This window comes from Rhea pennata, chromosome 2 (assembly GCF_028389875.1).
Source record: "Rhea pennata isolate bPtePen1 chromosome 2, bPtePen1.pri, whole genome shotgun sequence".
Classification (NCBI taxonomy): domain Eukaryota; kingdom Metazoa; phylum Chordata; class Aves; order Rheiformes; family Rheidae; genus Rhea; species Rhea pennata.
The window spans coordinates 76,035,728-76,057,505 of NC_084664.1; the positions used below are offsets into that span (position 1 = coordinate 76,035,728).

General features: G+C 36.5%; 1 protein-coding gene across 2 annotated transcripts in view; it reads left to right on the forward strand.

Annotated features, from left to right (window-relative positions):
• MTRR (5-methyltetrahydrofolate-homocysteine methyltransferase reductase) overlaps window positions 1-15,140 on the forward strand; it is a 30,773-nt gene extending 15,633 nt beyond the window's left edge. For both annotated transcript variants that reach the window (XM_062567988.1, XM_062567989.1), the window contains exons 7-15: window positions 187-340; window positions 4,679-4,767; window positions 6,156-6,336; window positions 8,707-8,749; window positions 10,448-10,634; window positions 12,212-12,330; window positions 13,250-13,342; window positions 13,436-13,615; window positions 14,591-15,140. In XM_062567988.1, coding sequence (XP_062423972.1) covers window positions 187-340; window positions 4,679-4,767; window positions 6,156-6,336; window positions 8,707-8,749; window positions 10,448-10,634; window positions 12,212-12,330; window positions 13,250-13,342; window positions 13,436-13,615; window positions 14,591-14,735 — 1,191 coding nt within the window. In that variant the 3' untranslated portion in view covers window positions 14,736-15,140. The remainder of the gene's footprint in view (window positions 1-186; window positions 341-4,678; window positions 4,768-6,155; window positions 6,337-8,706; window positions 8,750-10,447; window positions 10,635-12,211; window positions 12,331-13,249; window positions 13,343-13,435; window positions 13,616-14,590) is intronic.
• The last annotated feature ends 6,638 nt before the right edge of the window (window positions 15,141-21,778 follow it).

Consider the following 21,778-nt stretch of genomic DNA (forward strand, 5'->3'; position numbering starts at 1 on the left):
CCTGAAAAGAAAACGTTAGTATTTAGTTTCTAATGTGATCAGAGCAATGAAGTGCAAGGACTGTGTATGAGATCATATGACTTCACGTGATTACGATAATAAGGTTTTTGTCCTTGTTAGGAATGAGAATGCTATGGGACTTGGTTTATTACAGCTTTGTGGAAATGATTTCGTGTTTTAAAACAGGATACAACCTTTGACTACCAACCTGGAGATTCTTTTTGTGTAATATGTCCCAACAATGTCAATGAGGTGGAAGAACTTCTTCACATCTTGGGACTTTCTGGGAAAGGAGAACACTTTGTTTGTGTAAAAGTTAAAGAGGGCACTAAAAAGAAAGGTAAGTGTTTGTCTCTGCTTTCATAGTAGAAGGTGTGCATAATTTTGAATACTTTTTATCTTCAGTATGGTCTATACAGCTGTCATTTCATAGAAATGTGTTAAAAATCAGAGGCATACGAAAAAGAGGAGACTTAAGAAGAAGTCTTAAAATGCTGCAGCTGTTTTTACCAGCGTGAGACTGTCATTGGCATTCTTCCTTCTGTCCTAGTTCCTCTGTGCTCCTCTGTGTTTGTGGGAATGAGCCTTTAAGCATGTAACCTTACATTCCCTCATTTAAAAGTAGAACCAAAGAGAACTGCACCATCCTCTGTGCTTACCACAGCACTTCGCAGCTGTCTGTTTTACCTCCTAGGAGGGCTGTGCTCTTGGAGCAGAATATTTAGTGCTGCTGCAAGGTAACTTTTAAGGGCTTTTAGGTTTGTGTGGGTCTGGCTTGCCAAGTCTTCTGGTCCCGCTAGTCAGAAGTGGTAGCGACAGGTTCAGGGTAACCCTGTGTGGTTCCAGATGGACCTGTGAGAATTACCCTTTTCTTGCCTGTGATTGTCATCTCAGTGATGCTGCTGAGTTGTGCTTCTGCAGGATGAGGTAGGATTCTCTGTTGCTCCAGTCCATGCGTAAATCAATTCCCTGGATCATCAAGGGCCACACGGATTTTCTGTGAAGTATGATGGAACCCTTTTGCTGGACTAGGCGAGTAACGTGCTTGTTAATGATGTTGGCTTACATGGTAGCCCTCTTTCTGTATAACGTTTTCATCCACTGTCCCAGTGTAAGCTATTTTATAGTACAAGTCAGGTGTGAAAGCTCTGGTGACTGTGGAGGCTGACCTTCCTAGCTCTCTGCTCCAATTGATATTCCTTGATCTTGGTAAAGGGGGATTGCACTACAAACTGGGATCTCGTATCTCCAGATACACTGTACAGTCCCACTCACCCTCCCCTCAGCCCATAATATACAGATTTATATGTACATATATTTCACAGCACATACTAATCAAAACAATACAGATGAACTGCATAAATTTAACTGCTATTTAAAATACCTTCACCCCCAAAGAAGCCCCTGCATACCAGCAGATTTAACAAATGTTTAGAGGCCGATCTTTTCCTAGGAAGGAGTCTTACTAGCTTCTCATGGGTGTTGAGTGTAGGCAGACATGCTTGCTATTTCTTTGCATTGTTCCCCTCCCTCTCAACAAACCATATTGCCTCCATCCCACAGGAAGCTGACAAGAGAGCGTTTGACACTTTTTTTTTTTTTTTTTTTTTTAATTTTTAGGACTATTAGATAAAACCATAAGCAATTCTGGCCAAATACGCTGTGCCTTTTGTTCACTAGGTAGCTTTAGCACAGTTACAATAAAAGGATCAAGTGTCCCTGGTCATACGTACATACAACTGTGGGTAAAGGCATGTGGGAAAAGTGTTTCGGGTGACAAGAGAGATTTACAAGCTCTTCTTTCCTTCCCCCTTGACCCTTCCTGCAGAGGTCCCTGTGCCTGCAAGGGAGTGAGCACATTCACAGGGGATGCATGACAGAGATGTCCAGGCCCAGCCAATTCTCATCCCTGACTCTCACTCTTATGCTGGAGGTCACTAGTTAGATTTAAAGCAGAGCCAGCATGTTACAGCCTGGTCCCTGTGGCTGGGGACAAGCCCTGGGTCCACGGGTCTGATTTGGCGTTACCTCGCCCCACAGTGCCTAAGGACTGACATGAGTGGTGCAGAGTTGAGTCCCTGACAGAGTTGAAGCTCAGCTCACCCAGTCCTGGGCACGTTTCCACAGACACGCAGCAAAGCCTCAGCTGGTGTTGGGGGATTTCACAGGTATGCTGTTTGCACTTTTTACATATGTATAGGGTCAAGTACAGTTTCAAAGGAAGGAATTAAAGGGGCATTACAGAAAAGGAGGAGGTAGGGGAGGGCCAAAAGCAGCAGGCCTTCATAGAAGGATGGAGTTGAAATTTATACCTTTAGTTTCTCCTGTAGGAGAACAGATTTTCCTGTACAAGTAAGAGCCCTATTACCTCACTCTGTAAAACTTGAATCTCTCTCTGAAACTTGAGGACATCCTTCTGCAACTGTTTATTTCCTGCTATAAAAGGTTTTTTTCAAATACCAAGGAGTGTTTTGTTAAAAACCTGGCCTTAGCAAGTTTTTCTGGGTCTCCACCTGCTATATTGCTAATGCAGTCTGTGTCTTAAAAATTTGTGATAGTCTTCTGTTTTTCAAAAGATCCTCAATATTCTCCTGTAAATGTACATTTTATTCAAATGAAGCAATTCTGTCCAGAAGAACTAATTTAAACTTCTCAATCTTTTCATAAGCGAATTTGTTTTCAGTCTCATTACCCCAGTTATCCCAGGAATCCTAAAACTTTGGTAAATAATACTAAGTCACTAGACACATTTGCAAAAGCATCAGCCCATCTCCGCATAGGAAATGTTGTACCTGCCACCTTAGAAGTGCTCACAGCCCCTCTAGATCCTGCAGACTGTGACAGATGCTAGGGGCTGCTAAATCAAGTAGCCTGATGGCAGTGAGAATCCCACAGCTCCACGTCCCCAGGTCCAGCCATTAGCAAGGCTGAGCATGTATTCCAAATAGGCAAACATACTCACAAAATAATTGGCTGGTCATGCACAGCAGCACAGACAAGAAACATAGCATTCATGCAAACACAAATGCAATGAATTACCTCATCCTGTTTCTGCAGCTTTTATGACTTTTCTTGTGTTTGCATGTAAAATGCCATGCCTGTTTATGAATCTGAATGATTAATAATGGAAAGGAGGATTGTAGGGTCGAAGTTCTCTTCTTTCTGCTCCAGAGTTTTCTGAGTGACCCAGAGCAGTTCTCGCTGACTTATCTTGCATACAAGGGCAGAGTCATATCTGTCTTTTTTTTTTGGCAGCAATACAATGTTCCACTTAAAATTTGTATCTAGTTGCTTTAAGTCCACTCAGTCTAGTAGTTCATCCAAATTTGTCTCAGTTACAGAGCTTTTATACAAGAAAGGGTATTTGGGGACAAACTTCCCACCTATTAACTGATACCTTATTGAAAATGTGTGTGTGTGTGTGTGTGTGTGTATACGTATATGTATATATACAGACATGGTTTCCTGGTACATGAGAAGTACATGAGATCAATTGTTACTTCAAGAGAGGACAAAATACAGAAATTATTTAGCTCGCTAATACAAAGACAGTAGTTCAAATGCTCGTTTGCTGTAGTAGGATACTTTCACTCACAATAGAAACCTAGGAAGAGGATTAAGTCTTTGTTGTAGAATGTCATCAGACGTTGCACAAACTTCCTTTTTCTTCACCTTTATGCCAATCTTCTAATCTTACTAAACAAAAGTAATTTTTGTTCTTTGTACAAGGGTTCAGTCAAGTAATGCTGATGTGAAAAGATCAGTTACCGGGCTGTACAGGTATATTCTTGGGATGAAGATGCTATATTAAAGGACTCTTGAACTTGGAGAAAAGCATAACAACTGTATAGTAGCTGTGAGTTCAAGCCAAAAAATATTATCCAGAGAAATATCAACATGCAAGTTGGATCTCTAATGAAACAGTTCAGGTTTTGGAGAGCATATTAAAGGTTTCTGTCACATAAATGCTACTATATTGTTTCTGGTGTTAGCTAAGAAGAGGAAACAGATTAATTGTTTTGGAATGGCATGGCATGGAGCTGGTAAACTTGAGTGGACTCTAGCTAACTCAGTGAAGAGAGAGTTTGGATGTCCAGGAACCCACTTCCCATAAATGGAACTCATAGGGAGTCTAGGGTAGGTTATTTGATTTCACAGAACTTCCTTGGATCTACTTGGGACTCAGAAGCTCCAGTGCTGCACTTGGCTGCCATCAGCTTTGATTAGATCTTTAGAAAATGTACGTGCAATTCAGCATGTCCTGATCTTTCAGGAGTTCTTACTGATGGAGGAAAAAAATATGCGAAGAAATGTGGATATTCCTCTCCCTTGTAGGCATTCCTCTGGATTTCTGTAGGTGGTAAGGGGCAACAAGGCCTTGAGTGACTTGGTAATATATGTTAAAATAAAATTTATTTATTATAAACCGTCTTCTTGTTTCTTGCCTTCCTGATAATTGTTTTTTTTTTTTTTTTTTTTGGAAAGTTTTTACTGATACTTCATCAGAAAACTGTCTTGCTATTTACTTTATAATTTCGATTCATTGAGTGAGCCTGCTCATACGAAAATTGAGTATGATTTAGCTCCTACTATTTCTTGAAGAAGCAGTCTGTGATGCTAATTTTGGCTGTTAATAGGTGCATGTGTGTGCTTTTTTTTTTCTCTCTCACTAAAATAGGAGCAACTCATCCACAACACATTCCAGAGAGAAGCACTCTGAAATTCATTCTAACCTGGTGTCTGGAAATAAGAGCAGTTCCCAAAAAGGTTTTTAAGTGTTTCTTATTTTGTAGAGAAATCCTTAGTAATTCTATGTTGTGTGATTTGTTGCAGATCTATCCCTGCATGGCTTGTAGTTGTCATGTTTTGTCAGTTTGTATGCTGCTGATTATATTTTGTTTTAAGCAATTGTACTATTAGTACTTTACCTTATCAGGGAAACTATAAGACTAGCAGAACAGATACTGAAATCTCTATTGCCATTCTGCAGTACCTTGCTTCGTAAGTAATCTGCAGAAGTTGATGAAAAGCATTTGTACTAAATGGCTGGAAGGCTGAGAGTATCTGACCCTTGAGCATTTTGGAGAAATCATGCCCTCAAATCAAAGAGGAGCCATTTCTGTCCAGTTCTGTCACTGAAAGTATGCATGCTGCTCTCTACAAACATCTCATAATATCTTTTAAATGGCTTTAGAGTTTTTCTTTAACTTTTCAGTAACCTGGCAAAATTCAGAGATTGACTTTTTGCTTGTACAATATTTGTTCCCACAACTGTGAAAATTACTTGCCTTGTATTTTGGGCCTCCAAAACACTGTAGGCTTACAATTAAAAATGCTATGTGTTGTCTGTTATCACGAAAACACATTTTAAATATAGTTTTATGTAAAGCATGAAGCTAGGGTTGTCTTAGTTGGGTCTCTAAGGGAAATTACTTTCTAAATATTTTTTTTTGGTGTAGAATATGTTCTCTGATTGTTTGGTGTTTTGGTTCACTTTTCTTCTATGCTCTATGCCTATTTCCACCTTACCCTGTGGAAAACAAAAGCCCTTGAAACTATTTACATCCAATTTTTTACTTTATCTTACAATGCTCAATTTAATTTTCCCTTTAAAAGAAAAACTTGCAGTACCATTATATAGGCAAGGAATACAGAATAAAATACCACAGCAACATTTACATGACTTGTTAAATACCATACTTTTAGAAAAAGTTTGTATTTTTATTTCCTTGCTATGGTAACTTTAGAAATGGTGTTTTGTCTTGCATTAATTTGTATTATGAGGTTGTTTGCTTGCCTAAAGTGCACACAGAAAATAAGAAAGCCTTTCATAAGTTTGGGATTTATCTGGGAATGGATTATGTCTGTTTATCTGTCCCTCCCCCACTCAGATTAGGTGGAATTTTGTGACCTGCCAGCTTGTCTCATACTTCAGAAAATAGTAGCCAAGAAACAAAAAAACAAACAAACAAACAAAAAAAAAAGTAATATTTTCATAATAAATTAAAATGTGCATTGGGGAATAAATTCTATTATCTGTTAACCTGCAGGGTGACTACTTCCTGTCACTAGGCAAGCAAAACTTTTTCCTAGATTTTTGAAGATTAGCTAACTGGGCAACTTTTCTGCTCTCCACTCTCTTTTCTCCCCTACAGGCATTTTTGCGAGCCCTTGTAGAATGTACCAGTGATGCAGGAGAGAAACGGAGGCTTCAAGAGCTTTGCAGCAGACAAGGAGCCTCTGATTACACACGTTTCGTTAGAGAGCCTCACGTCTGCTTGCTGGATTTACTTCATGCTTTTCCAAGCTGCAGGCCTTCACTTAACCTGTTGATTGGTAAGTGACTGACATACACTTATTAGATTTGGTTTCTGAAAAAACATCAGACTATACGTTCAGTTTCCCAAGAATTGCAAAAACAGTTCAGTTAGCCACTTTAGAAATATCGTGGTATCTGTAGTGATCAAAGTAGAATTATTGTTGAGGAGCAAAGTTCTGTTAACCGGACTGTAGTTTCTGGCCTTGACTCTGTAAACACTTAGGCACATACCTGTGGTTCAGCTGACTCTGGATTGTTCTTGTGTGTAAAAATAAGCAAAAGGTTATTGCAGGATTAGGGCTTCTAAGAAAGAATTCCTCATGGTTAAAATTCAAACAGGCCTATTTTTACAGCTTATGATTTTCCTGCCTTCATATTCTTTTCATGTTTATATAATGTCCAACACATTAATTGGGTTCCTTATGTAAAATACAGAAGGAATGAGACTTCTGACTACAACCATCTCAAATGCATCTGAAAATGCTGACAGTTATTTTCCAGATTGAAAATAAGAAGGAATTTCTTAATATGTTTTACCAACTGAAACAACAAAAAAATTGTTTTTTGCAACTTTTTGCAATATTGTCTTCTATGCGAAATCCAGTCTGCTAAAAACCCAGAGATCGTTGCCATATTTTTGCTGGAAAAGTATGTGAAGCCATTCTGCCATATAGTAAAAAGAAACTGCTAAATTCTGCATGGAGATATGAAGTAGAAACATCTTTGCCAAATTGAGAGAAAAACTATAAGAGGCAGAGGAAAAAAAATTGAAGAATGAGTTATTTTTGTTCTTATATCAAAAACCTTAAAAAGAGCACCTATGCCTTGGCTACTACTTTAGTTTAGGAACAGCAGTGGACATGGCAGGAAGCACTGTGTTCTTTTCAGACACAATACAGTGGGATGTGGGAGAGAATAAGAAGTGATTGCAGTCTACAGAAAGCAAACAAACTAAGAAAACAGAACTACAGAAACTGCAGTCTCTTCTTAGTACACTGTATCAAAGATTTAAAAAAAAAGAAATAAAATGTCTACTCTGATTTATACATACAGTAACATTTTCAAACTGAAAGCAAGAACACTTAACTTAGCACGTCCCACGACACTTTTGAGGAAGCTTTGAAAAAATTTTGAATGTATACCCTCAGGGAAGTAATGTACTGGATAGGCTTAGTGCCTTTTTTAAGTGCTTTCCCTGAACTAGCCTTTCTTACCTCTGACTTGATCTTATGTAAGAGGGCGTCTCTAAAAAATGCCAGGATGTTCAAATCCATGTACTGGTTGGAACCTCTGTTAAAGGGTATTACACGTGGGAAAGCAACTATAAAGCAGTTAAACTTTATTTTACAACAGTGTGTGTACCCTGTTACTCCACTGTATGTTTTCTGGCATTCACCATTTTCCAGTTTTATGGTATGACTTGCTTGTTGTGGCCATTCCCCACCACCCTGTATACTTAGCTTTATGTCCACCTCCTTTTAATATGCACCCTTCTCCTCAGCCAAAATCTGTGGTGTTCATGCTAGAACAAGTCATTTCTTTGAAAGCTGGGAAACCAGTGAGTTTGACCTTCTGTGTGTCTATATGCAAGCACGTATGTATGTGTATACATATAAACAGAGTATTGTATATGTGTATCTAGATGTATATGTATATATACACACACACATACATGCATACATACATATGTATATGTTTTTTAATTTCAGAGTTAGTGGGAGGGATTTAATTACAAAAATGGCCAGTAAACACCTGTCCCTATTTTGAATGAATACTAGTTCAGGCTGCAGCTGTGATGGGGCTTTTGTGTTTTTTAAGGTGTGATTTCAGATAGTTCCGAAACTTAAAACAGTATTCATAGTGGTTTGACATTTTATTGACACATCTGGTTCTAGGAGATATATGTATGTATATGTGTGCATGTATACATTTATCTATTGTTAGTACAGATAAGAAAATGTCAATCAAGTAGTTCGTGTTCTCAGAATGTTTAAATTCCGTAAAATACTCCTGGTGCAAGATGGGGAAAATTAAAGTTCAAGTTTCTCTTTGTCCGCTAACTACTGTTCTTCCTTTTGTGTACCTTTCATAATTTTTTTACATGACTAAGAGCCCTATAACTGAATTGTTGTTGCCTTTGCTGTCTTATTTTATGGGGTCTCTACCAGATGTTCCCGAAAATCCAAAAAATATTCAAAATAGAATTCAAGTCTTAATTGCTGATTTGGTAGTGGAGCAATGTTTCAATGTTAATAGAGAAAAATTACAGTTAAATTAAAACATGCTTTTAATTTGTAGTAGCATAAAGTTTGTTATGTGATGTTTTGATTTTTCACTAGGATGAATCACAGAATAAGCTATACTTTATTTATTTATTTATTTTTCAGAGCATCTTCCTAAATTACAACCCAGATCCTATTCAGTTTCAAGGTAATGAAATAGTCAAGTTACATCTACATAATTTTGGTATGTTTTTTGTAAAGTGTACTTGTGTGTGTGTATAAGCACACATGTATGTGTGTGTATATGTATACACATGCACGCGAGTGTGTGTATATGTGTATGTGTCTATATACACATTATGATTTTATAGAACGTAAACTGAATTATTTCTGTAAGTTCTGCTTAGAATTTTTGATTTAGTGTTTACTGTTGAATGTGTCTTTATCTGCTTGAATCCCAGGTCTTACTGCTCCCTTTTCTCATCCCTTTCTTCCATACTGCCAGGAGAAGTGGGAAGCACAGAAAACTCCCCTTGGCAAAAATTAATTCTACAAATAGAATGCCTATACTCACATGGCTGAGGAAACAAAAATTGTCTAGGCAACACTATGCAGAAGGATCTGCATTCGTTTCCGGAAAGTGTGTGTTACTACCCTCAAGTGGACAAGTTGGTCAAAATGTTGTCTTCATCTTGAATTCTTTTCTAGAAGACTATGTCTGCTTTCAGTCTGCCTCATCATTTGACAGACTTCTTTAGTATAGCCTTTTGAGCAAATCAGAAGTAGCTGATGGGCTGTGTGAGTCTCAGCCTTTGGAGCATGTGGCTTTTCCCTCTTCAGCCTTATTCACTGCTGGGACGTTGTAGCAGTTCTTGACCTCAGTGACTGACTGCAGAATGTGTGGAGTGCAGGCTGACTGTAGAGGAGATCAGAATCCAGCTGTTATTCTTAGATATTGTTGCTCTACATTTTTCTAATGGACTAGCTTCCTTGCCTTTAGAAGTTCACATGATTATCTTTTTGAGCCTGTGATCCCAGATGCCTCTTTGCCTAGCTGCTTCTTCCTGACAATTATCCCTCTGACTTCCTAAGAAATTTCCTTAGTAGCCAGTTCCTGTCCAGGGTATTTTTCCATTTCTGATTCTCAAGGGCACTGACATGTTGGCAAGTCCCTTTGAATTCCTGACTGAAGGTATCTGACATTAGGATCTCAGCCACTCTACTGATTCATGGAAGCAGGGAAGCTTGTAAAAATGTATAACATATCACTTTGTTGCTCTTTTCCACAGATCTTCCATTCTTAACATTTCCCTGCTAGCTCTCCTTCTGTTTACTGTTTTTTTCCAGAGTTTTTAATAAGAATAAGAGAAAAAAACTGGTTTTGATGAAATAGGCTAACTACATAATTTCTTGAAAATCACTATTAATTACTGATCCTATTCCACAACGAAAAAAAAAGCAATGTGAGTAATTCTTCAGATCTTCTGGAAGGACATCCAATAAATGTACTAGATCTAAAGAAGAAATACGAAGGAATGAAGGATAAAACCTCAGAAAAAAAGTGATTGTGTCCTTATTACCAATCCATACAGTATATGATTATTTCAAGCATCGGTATTTTTGCATGTGTGACAAGATTCTTGTAGAGTTCTCAAGGAGTTAATTTACGCCCATGAGAATGTGATAGAATGGATTTTGGATTCCATTATCTAAGTCACTGGGCTCTGAGTCCAACCTTAAGATATTTTCTAACTATATTTATAAATACCACATCATAAAGGAACACTGAGAATCTTGACATCAGTGAGATAGTTTGGGCTGAAAATGAACCTGCTCTAGGATAGTACAACTGTCTCTCAGACAGTATTTTCATTATTGTTTTTTTTTAATAAGTATTTCTTTGCAGCTCAAACTTATTTCAGCCAGGAAAGTTGTGCTTTGTGTTCAATATTGTGGAGTTTCCTGCCTGTCCCACTAGACCGGTCTCATGGAAAGGAGTATGTACAGGCTGGCTTGCCAAGTTAGTTGCGCCTCTACTGCAGACTAATAAAAACATTCTGGATGCAAAAGGAGAAAGCCCTTCAACTGAAAAGGTATAAATACTCAATCTAAATTCTCTTACCATTAAATTTGTGCACATCTGAAACAATTGCAGGCTTCTTTGTTCATTGCTCTAAGTAGGTGTTCTGATGGTGGCAATGTTCATCTTCATTTTGCGGTTCTATCCTACTTGATAAGTTTACTCTTCCCTCTGTAATAAGTTTATATCCTTACTGTTAAGTTACTAAAAATATGTTTTAATTTATCTGGGGATATTTGAAGTAGTGAAATTTCCTATTGCTGAAAGTCCAGAGTCCTTTTCTACCCCACTCTACGTCTAGGCAAGTCTTGGAAGGTGTTTTCATGCAGCAATAAACCGTTGTGCAATTTAGCAGTTACTCCTGAAGGTTTTCTTATGGCTCTTAGTGTTGTAGAAGAGCGGCACTCGACTGCCTTCAGGAAAGGCTAGCAGACACACAGTGGGAGAAATTATGAAACTCTCACGTCTTGTCAGGTCTTGCACACAGAAGTTTGCAGAAAGCCAGGTTATCAAATGTCACAAAAGAAAAAAAATCATTTGTTGTATTTGTGGTGTGCACTAAAAATGGTTTGGTGTTGGAGATATTTTTAGAAGATGGTACTTTTTTTCTTCTGCTGCTTTCCTTTCATGAGAAAGAATCTCAATAATTAATTAGTCTCAAGCTTGTTATATGTAAATTAATTAAAAATTTGGAGTTCTACTATATAATTAATATGACAAAAGAACTATTGGCATAGTCTAATCTATATTTGATAAAGAAAAGTGGAAACAAGCATAGAATTTATTGTATGCAACTATGCCAGTAATTCAGAGTGTTGTTCTGGCAAAAATAGGAGAGAGAATGCATACAAATTTTCTTCATTTCTAAAAGTAATTCAAAGGAAAAACTGATTAATATTTGCATGATATATCTTATTCCATTATTGAGAACTTGAAATTAAAATACAGTTGATTTTTTGATATGTTTGAGATGAACATATCTCTAAAGAATGGTGAAGCATGAACAAGAGCTGGAATGAAAAGAAAAGCAAAAGATTTACTATGAAATGAGTTTGGATAAAGTTCAGAACTATTTACATCTGCCATGTAAGCAAGAATTCAGCATAGATAAATACGCAGAAATACACAAACATTGCAAAATATTTGGAATAGAAATAAAATATGGATGAGTCTGATCTTGCACAAAAATTATTAATTGCAGAGATTTGTAGAATAAATATGTATACTATTTGCCATATTCTTTAAAATGAACACCTTTTTGGAATCCTTAATAGGGAAAACAGCCTGCTAGCTCAAGTACAGCTTAAAATAGTAAATTTTACAATAATACAGATATTGGCCTCCCTAGCAAGAATTATACTTTTTTTAAAAAAATCATCAAAGCAGAAAAACAAAACTGAATAACATTGTAATGTTTGCAGTGGATTAAATGATAAGAAATGAATAGTGTTAAGGCATCAGGTTTACAGAACAGTAAAGGAGCATGTGCACGAATATACTATAGAAACATACTCAAGGTTCCAAAAATTTCATGGTGTTTTCACTGCTTAAAAATATTTTTCAAATGTATTCTCTCTAATTTCATTCTAGATATTTATTTTTGCTCGCCCAAACAGTACTTTCCACTTACCTGCAGATCCGTCTATCCCTTTCATGATGGTTGGTCCAGGAACAGGAATTTCACCATTTATTGGTTTTCTGCAACATAGGTATGTACCAAATCATTACATGGAAAGCAGGGTTTTTTTATGTTGAAGAAAATACAGCTCCAGGAACTGAGTGCAAATGCATTTAATATTTTTTTTACTAAGATTGTATTGCTGATTAGAAACAGTGTTATTCCTATTATTACAGCAGTGCTTGATTGATTTATTTATTTTCCATATGAATAAAACTTGAACTTCTGTATGGCTGTATTGAATGCCTGTGGTAGATGTATGAGGGACCAGATGAAGCGCAGACAAAAAGAAATGAAATCTTTTGTCTGTGTGTTACTAGTGGAAGCCCTGTAAGCTCTCACTAGGTTTTTGGAAGTTTGTTGAATTGGCTTTAAGTTTGTTATTCAAAATCCCTTTCCTTCAGAACTGACATCTGCACTATGAGATTTGGCGTGATGAATGTATAGCCTCTGGTTGTCTTGTTTGAGAAGCTAAGTATTAAATGGCTAAAGATTTTGGAATAGCTGCTGATTCTAAAAGGTTGCATTAGCAGTTGAAGCACTGAAAACAACTGGAGATATCTGCACTTCTGCAGTTGCTGTTCTTAAATAACAGACGTAGCTGTAGACATGAGCTTCCAGTGAAGGATAAGGATCTTCCTATTTAGTAGTAAGAATTGTGGGCAAGATGTTCAGAAGCATCAGCTTGATTCCAGTATGAAATTGTGGCAAAGAAACTTAAGTTGAATGATGGTGTGCTGGATCAAAAGTGAGTACTCAAGAAAATCAGAGTTGGAGTGTTTGACAGTTATGTATCTTAAGTCTTTCTACATTTCTGCCAATATAGAGGTTTATTAGAGCACTACTATAAGTAACAATTAGGTTCTAGGAGCTTTAGATTTTGCATTATTAATGCATAGGATTGGATTAACATACTATTCGTATGTGCTTTTTGTTTTTGTCTTTTTTAGGCAAAAGCTCAGAGAAGAGCATACAGACTGGGAATTTGGAGAAACATGGCTATTTTTTGGTTGTCGGCATCAGGATAGAGACTATTTGTTCAAGCAAGTTCATTACTTACTATTTTGTGTCTCATCTTGTATTTATGAGATGATGTTTATCTCAAACAGATTACTGACATTTTTATTGTCTTTCAGAGATGAGCTGAGATGTTTTCTTGAAAATGGCACATTAACTCATCTTAAGGTTTGTTTCTCAAGAGACTTGCCAACTGCAGAGGTAACCCCACCTAAATATGTGCAAGATGTCGTTAGGCTTTATGCTAAGGAAGTTGCCAGAATCCTGCTGAAAGAGAGAGGTTACTTCTATGTATGTGGGTGAGTAGAATGTGGAGAGATAGAATGTCTCAGCAAAGAGAGTCTTGTTAGTAGAAATCTGAGGCTATAGAAAAAGTTAGAGCTGTCTGAAAGAAAAGACCAACATAATACTGGAAGTAGTCTTCCCAGATTGCCAGAGTTTCATCTACTTAGTCTAGTTTTGCAATATAGGTTTAAAAAATGTTACACAGTTCCACTACTTGCTTTAGTCATTTAATACTTCTGTTTCTTTCTTAGTATTCAGTTAAACTGCAGGAATTTTCAAGCTAATAGGTTTCTCTTTGAGAAAATGAGATACCTGAATACATATGATAATAAACAGCATAGCTGTGAGATAGCAGCAGTCCTCTGCTGTTTTGCACGCTTGGAGATAGGATGGGTCAGGATGCTGCCTAGATGTAGAAAATTGAAATTTCACTCCAAATTCCAAACTTCAGTTGGATTTCTAAAACTTGAGAGTTCCGTAATAATAATGCTTTTATAATAATAATAATTTTACAGTGGGAATTTTTATTTGGGGATGCTAACTTACCTGGAGGTTTGAGATTTTTAGGGAGTATGTTGATAAATTGACCACCTTTTCAACATAAAACCCAGTATCAGTACTTTTTTCTGCAGAAATAAGCATCTACTATTTATATTAAAAATTAGATTATTATGAAGTGATTTATTTATTTATTTTTAATTGGAACCAGATGACGATATAATGGCAAATACTTAAGCAGGTCCAGTTATCCCTAAAACAAAACAATTATTCTGTTACAGCTCAACTAGGAATCCAAGATTTTTCATAGTGTGCTGGAAGCTTTTTAATGTTTAAGAACAAATCCTTATTGTCAATATTGAAGTTCATGACAATGTAGTGTAAACACTGCCATTGAATTCAGAAGCTGTCTTTATTAAAAATGTCTTGTTCTGAAGCTGTTTGTAAAAGGAAAAATATACTGTTACGCATTTCTTCCATTTCTTTTCTAGGGATAAGAAGCACATGGCTGATGGTGTAAGTGATGCTGTAGTGGACATTTTAAGCATGGAGGTGGGAGTTGACAAATTGGAAGCAATGAAAATCTTGGCTACTCTTCGAGAAGCGAAACGATATTTGCAGGATGTTTGGAGCTAAATATGTTTGTGTTAGTATGTTCTGAGCTTTTTCTCCTTGCCTTGGTAACACAAAAGCTTTTGTGTTTTACTTTTTTCATTGTATGTTAGGTTTTACTTTTAACTAAAAGTTGTTGTAAAAAGTTCTTAGTCGTACAATTATTAATGCCCTTTCAAAAAGAAGATAATCTTTAAACAACAAACCAGACTGGCTTTGAGATGTAACTTTTTTTTGCAACATTGAATAATGGACTCTCTTAGTGCCTTGATTCTTTGATTTTAAGAATGGTACACACAAAAAGCAAAAACTTATGTGCTTGTACAGAGTATAACCTAGTGTGTTTACATATGTATTTTTTACGTATGTATTTTTACCTATAATGTGTACATAATGAAATTATAGAATAAATACGATGTTACGTGCTAATCTGCATCATCAAATGCATTACTGATTTGCCAAGATTTAGTTGAATGCTTCTTAGATACTTCCTCAGACTATTTATATATATATTTTTTTTGGTTTGCACAGTGATGATGATTGTTAAAAAGAACAAATGCTCAGAATGTTGCACAAGAAAGCTGGTTGCAGAATTTCAGCTTTGGATTTTTTTTGTTCTGTTTTAATACTCAGCTTTTCCATTTTATCATTCAATCTCAAAGTTTTGTTACGCTGCATCCTAATGCTTATTAGACTTTTCCAGGTAATTCTTTCAAAGTTATTTTCATTCCTGTCTCTAACATCTTTTACGGTTTAATTCATGAACAAACTCCCTGGTTGTTTTAAATTTAATTGCTGGAGAAAATATTGATTAGAATTACTATTTTTTTTTTAAATCAAAAGCTTAATAAAATACTGTGTTTAGAAAGAAGTTGTCCTTACCTATGACAATGCACTGCAAGAATCAAGTTGTTGAAAACAAATAGCTGAAATATCCAGTTGTTTTTCTAACAAGGGCTGTTTGGAGGAAATCGGTGGAAGAGTAAAAGTCTTAATAGTCGTTCAAAAAACTTCTCTTCAGATCTCTTCTCTCTTCCCTGTTTCTTCTGACTTCCAAACATCCGTGTTGTCTTCTTGTTCCATGTCATACCTGTATATCTTAAGATAAACGTAAAGTATGAGAAAATATTTTAAAAAGATCATTGTGTATTGCCTGAGGAGAATTCTTGTTTTGTTCTGCCTCAAGCATAGTCAGAACTGTAGAGCTTATTCCAAGGCTTGTATTTGTCTAGTGATTGTTAATTTGTCAAGAAAATAATAAGTTAACAAGTCAAGAAAAATTTGCAGAAAGAATATGAAGATCAGTTCACCTGCCTTAAATTAAAGTTTTGGCTTAACTTATTATATATAATTACATATAGTATATTATATATATTATATTATGTAATTATATAATGATAGTTTTGAATGTCCTTAGAAGGAATCAACTGAAGTGTTGCATAAAAATTCTTCGGCAGTATTGTTATATTAATGACTCTTGAGTAAGCCCCTAAAAAGAAAGCTCCACAGAGAGAGTTTACGATAATAGTAAACCAGTTTTTATATCTGTGGTATGTAAGGCTGAAAAATCATAGAATCATAGAATTGGTAAGTTTGGAAGGGACCTCCGGAGATCGTCTAGTCCAACCTCCCTGCTCAGCAGGGTCACCTAGAGCATGGTAGACAGGGTTGCATCCAGGTGGGCCTTGAAGATCTCCAGAGAAGGAGACTCCACAACCTCTCTGGGCAACCTGGTCCAGTGCTCTGTCACTCTCACAGGGAAGAAATTCCCCCGCACATTCAGGCAGAACTTCCTGTGGTTCAGTTTCTGCCCATTGTCTCCTATGCTGTCACACGGGACAACTGAAAAGAGTTTGTCCCCATCCCCTTGACACCCTCCCTTCAGGTACTTTATACACATTGATAAAATCCCCCCTCAGTCTTCTCTTCCCCTGGCTAAAGAGGCGCAGCTCTTGCAGCTGTTCCTCATAGGGCAAATCTGCCTTCTTTGGCAAAGAAAAGCATTATAGTTCAGAATTTTTGTGGAAATGGCTAAGGTGATATGAACAACAGCATTTTGTATATGCTGGTCACCTTTACATGCTTCTAAAATTATTTATCAAAGAAAAAGCTTATAGTAGTAATAAAAAGGTAAATTATTAACTACCTTCTGCTCATTGGAAATTGCACTCATCATATGAGTGCATGTTTCTAGATAGGATTTATTATTTATGGTGCCACTTGGAAGATCTTGGAGATTACAGAGGATTTGACTACAAATTGCAGCTTTTCTGGGTTTCTTGCAGATACTCATTTTTGTGTTACTTGCATGTTGCAATGCAGAAGCTACAGTGACCGTTCTGTAATGTTGCAAATAATAGTGTAACACCTTTTGGGATATATCAGTTTCATTTTCTGATTCTGTGCATTGCATTTGACAAAGAGTCTGCTTTACAACTTTTATTCATGTGTACCCCTTCCCCAGTTACCAGTTCTGTCCAACACTAAAATATTTGTAATAATTAGTAATATAGAGATAAGTCCATAGTAAAACACATAACTCTTGATCTCTTAGAACAGCAAAAACATTTGCAATTTACTCTGATATTTCTGACTGTAGTACTAAGCCCAAAGTTCAAACTAGAAGATGCCTAACAAACGCCACCATCTTTTATATGAAAGAAGTATTTTTGCATTCACACTGAAAAAGTAGGAAAGAAAGAGAGGAGAAGACTTCTGAGATGCATGAATCATGGAGAGGGAAAAGGCTTGCAATAAGAACTATATGTTTCTCTTAATTAAACTGTGCCACTGTATAGCAAATATTGCTTATTTATGGCTCCTCGGTGTACCTTGTAGAAAAGCATAAGGGTTGGGGATGAGAGTTGATTTTTAGTTTGTCTTCTAAAGCTAACTAGGCGATATTTTAGCATCTTTTAATTTTCTTTCATTAGAGAAACATCAGGTATATGTTTATCTTCTTAACTGCAGAACTTGTTACAGAATTCCTTTATTGTTAAAAAAAAAAAACAATCATTAAGATTGTGTACTGTTTCTTATATTCAGTTGAGATGTTCAGTTATTAGGCTGGTAACAAGGACTGGATGTTGTGCTAAAGCTGCTGTTCCAGAGAAGCATGCATGTTGAAACATTACTTATGACCTGTTTTCGCATCATTTTTTGAATATTTTTCTGAAATGGGGTCAATGTTACCATTTCTTTTTTCAATCTACAGTTTCAGAAGAGCATTTCCTTTTTAAATTACTAAACTCTTGCCTAATTTTTTTTCAGTTTGCTGTTTCTAAATACAAGCTGACTTTGCTGCCTTTGGGAGCAGAAGTGGCACTATCCACATTTCTTCCATTCCCCCCTGCCCCCCCTTCCTCCTACTTTTAGGGAATTTTAGAATATTGTCAGGAGTACAATGCGTAAGCCGTTTTAGCAACCTCTGAAGATACCAAGCATCCTGAAAAGGAGTTTTTTTTTTTTTTTTTTATATATATATATATATATATATATATATATATATTTAGAATAACGACAAGGCCAGAATAGAGAAATGGAAAAAATCACAGAACATGACTCTAAAAGTGTCCAATTAAGGATTGACCTTAGCTACTGAATGATACCTTAGATATTGAATGATACAGGAATATTAAAAAAAGGGGGGGGGGATACTGAAAGTAAAGATCAGAACCACAAGATGATTAAATCTCAAAATAAAACAAACTTGTGGAATAAGGCACGGGCTCTGTTGCAAATCATAGAGTTTTCAGGTAACTTGAAGCTATGAAAATAACTTTTTCCTCTCTTCTTTCACCATTTCAAATTATCAGCAAGCACCAGTTGGAAATGAATCTAACATTGTTTTAACCAAAATAAAATGTTTTATTCTAACAAAACTCAAATTGCTTTGAGCTGAAACATAGTATTTTCCAGGCATTGATTTATTTGGTAAGGTTGACTTTGGCTTCCTAAATGTTTTTATTCTTCATAGATTTGTGAACAGGAGAGGAAAAGCTTTTTACTTAAAAAAAGAAGATATCCTTGCCTGATTAACTTTGCTTTTTACTTTAGAATTTTAGGGCAGCACCAAGTTGTGTGCTGTGGTCACTGAACCGGTTTCACTCATGACTTCATCCTAATTTTGAGAGCTCCTGGAGAATGTGTAGTGTGTATTGCTGTTTGCTTGTTTGCTGTGGAAGTCAAGTCCCAAGGCCAAATTTTTTTATTTAAATGCATTCCAGGTTTACTTTGGAAATAGGAACGTACTAGTGAATCTTATCAGTAAGGTAATTAAGGATTCTGCATGTAGTTCTCTTCCTCTGTGGTACTTTCATTATTCTATCTGATCACTTAACAGCTGTTTACACTATTCTAACAGCTATTAATTATACGTACAGCACCCCTATTAGATAAACTTATGTTCATTTTATAGAAGGGGGAAACATAGGCAAAGAAATGCTAATGAGTTCCTAAGGTAATGAAAGAAAAGAGCAGAGACTCAAGTTTTTCTAAGTGCCATGCTATGATTAACTCACAAATCCTTTCTCAGTTATTTCCTCAATAATTTCACTGTGTGATACCAAAAAAAAAAAAAAAAAAAAAAAAAACCAAAAAAAAAAAAAAAAAAGAAAAAAACAAAAAAACCCACCTTTCTCAAAACTCTGAGGTGAATTCTTACTGTTAAGTAACTTTTGTTGGAAATGGTAATGGAAAATCCAAGCCTCTGCCATTCTGGAAGGCAGGGGTAGCTTCCAGAGCACTGGACCTCTGCCTGAGTTCTGTCCTAGGATATCTGGCCCTACGTCTCAGTGTTCTCTTGTCGTGCCCCTGTTAGACACCAGGTCCTATCCTTGCACTTTGATCTGACTAAGCAATTAGGTAAAATACCAGATGTTACAAATAATACGGAGTTTGAGTTGCAGGACTGTATGTGGAGGACCTTGATGTCAGAGTGTAAAAATAGCAACCAGCTTGAATCGGTTCTCAGATAGACTCTCTGATGAGACTGAGGCTTGTATTTACTTTGCGTCCCTCTTAGGGAATCTCCGTATCTATCCCTGCTTCCAGAAAACAACTGCCCTAACAAGTTGAGTAGGGGTACTGTTTGGACTTGCCCAAACTGCAAATGAGTATGTTGGAGCAACATAGAAAGTATGAGTTGTTCTCTGGTCACCAGGTTCTTGTTGGATATAGCCTATATGTTCTTTCAGCTCCTCTTCCTCATACTCTAATATGACTCCCTTTTTAGACAGCAGAGTGAGAAAACAGATACTAAGTGTGCTTCAATCTAAAGATACCTGCACAGATGCTGAAAAAAAGAGCTGACTTTGCCCTTGTGATACTGGTCAAAGGAAAAATGGTTTCTGGTTCTAAGTATCTGAGGAGCATAAACATTAAAAAAATCAATTCATGGACTGCAACTCCATAGACTCCAAGTCCAAGAAACCTCCTCATCTTCCAGAGCCCGTCACCTCATCTCCCAAATTTTCAGATGCTGAGAATATTTACAGTCTCTGTGCAAGAAACTTGTGGCTGTACTCACATGTGGACTTGCTGGGAGACAAGGGAGAGATGGACTTTCCTCATTAATAATAACAGTAGATTTTTGTCGCATATGTGACTGTGGCTGCACAGTGTGTCATCTCCTTAACTCCGAGTTCAGATCAGAGCTTGATACAAAACAGCATATATACATATGCCAGGCTTTCCTGGGAGCATTCTTACCCTCAATTTTTAGCCCAGAAAAAATGCATTTTCAGCATACTTTTAAACAAAAATCCAAGCTTGTTCCTGTCAAAAATCAGTGTTTTTCTTAATGCTTCACTACCCTGTATACAGTGTATCCAGTGTAACTGAGAAAGACAAGGCTGTGTGTGAGGACCTAGTCTTTGCAGCAGAACTCCACTTGCTGCTTGATTTCTTGAACAACTGCTCAATCATATAGGGATAAGCAGAAATTTGGGGGAAGTCATGAACTATTTCTTAATTCAGTGATGACATTTTTACCAGCCTGGTAAGTATAGCATATGGCTGGTGATTAACAGGCTAAATACTGTCAAGTTTTGTTATCATCTCTTTGAACTACTGTAATGTAGTTAATTAAAATGTCTTTTATTTGGTAGTCCAATATTACGATTGTTAGAAGGAAAGCCATGGATTTTTTTTTTTTTTTTTTTTTGTTAATGTAGGCAGTTGCTTTACAGGGAAATTCTCTGCCTGTGGCATTGTGCCTTGCATTTCAGTGGCCAGTATATAACCTGACATCACATCTTGTGTATTTATGCAGATTCCAGATTGGAAGTCTCTTGTGCACTGCTTTACTTATAGTCGGGAACATGATGACAGACTGTGTTTTTTAGCTGACGAGCTGTATTTTTATTGTTCCTGACAGCTATATCAGCTGTTATTTATTAGCTTCAGATGCCATCTATTCTTAGGGAGATTCAGAGGGCAGGATGATTTTTCTCTTCCTTGCCTGATGGGAACTTCTGTGCGGCAGGGCATACTTTGTAATTGTTAGTTTTCTTACTGGTGAAAGTGTTACCTTACTTGGCTCTTTGTTCATCTGCAATGATTTTTGTTTTTCTTGTGGTTTCAAATTTCTTTTTTCTAAAGAGCACAGCAGTAATCATTACTCTCTGGTAGGCTTTTTAGAGCATTTATCTTGCAGATTATCCTGTATTTCAGTTTTTAATCAGTTGATTAAATATGGTCAAAACAGTAAAAGTTTTACTATTTCAGTATGTTCATTACAGATTTTTCCATTTTTGCTTGTTAGAGGTTCTTCAATTTCCTGCTTGTTCTTGAAGGTCTTCATGTGACTTTGTAGGAAAGGAGTTATGTGAAACGTGCAGGAGTCAGTAGTGTTTGTGCACATTTTATGTTCACTCTTTCATTAGCCAATGGCTTACTGCACTGTTGGTTATTTTAAAGATTCTGAAAATCCTGTATTTTTTTGAAAGCATCCCTGAATGTTACAGACATACTTCTCCAGCATTTGCTGGAACTCACAGATGTGACGTAAACCCTACATATGATATACATAGTATATTTTGTCTAAATATTGCCGTATGTCCTTACTA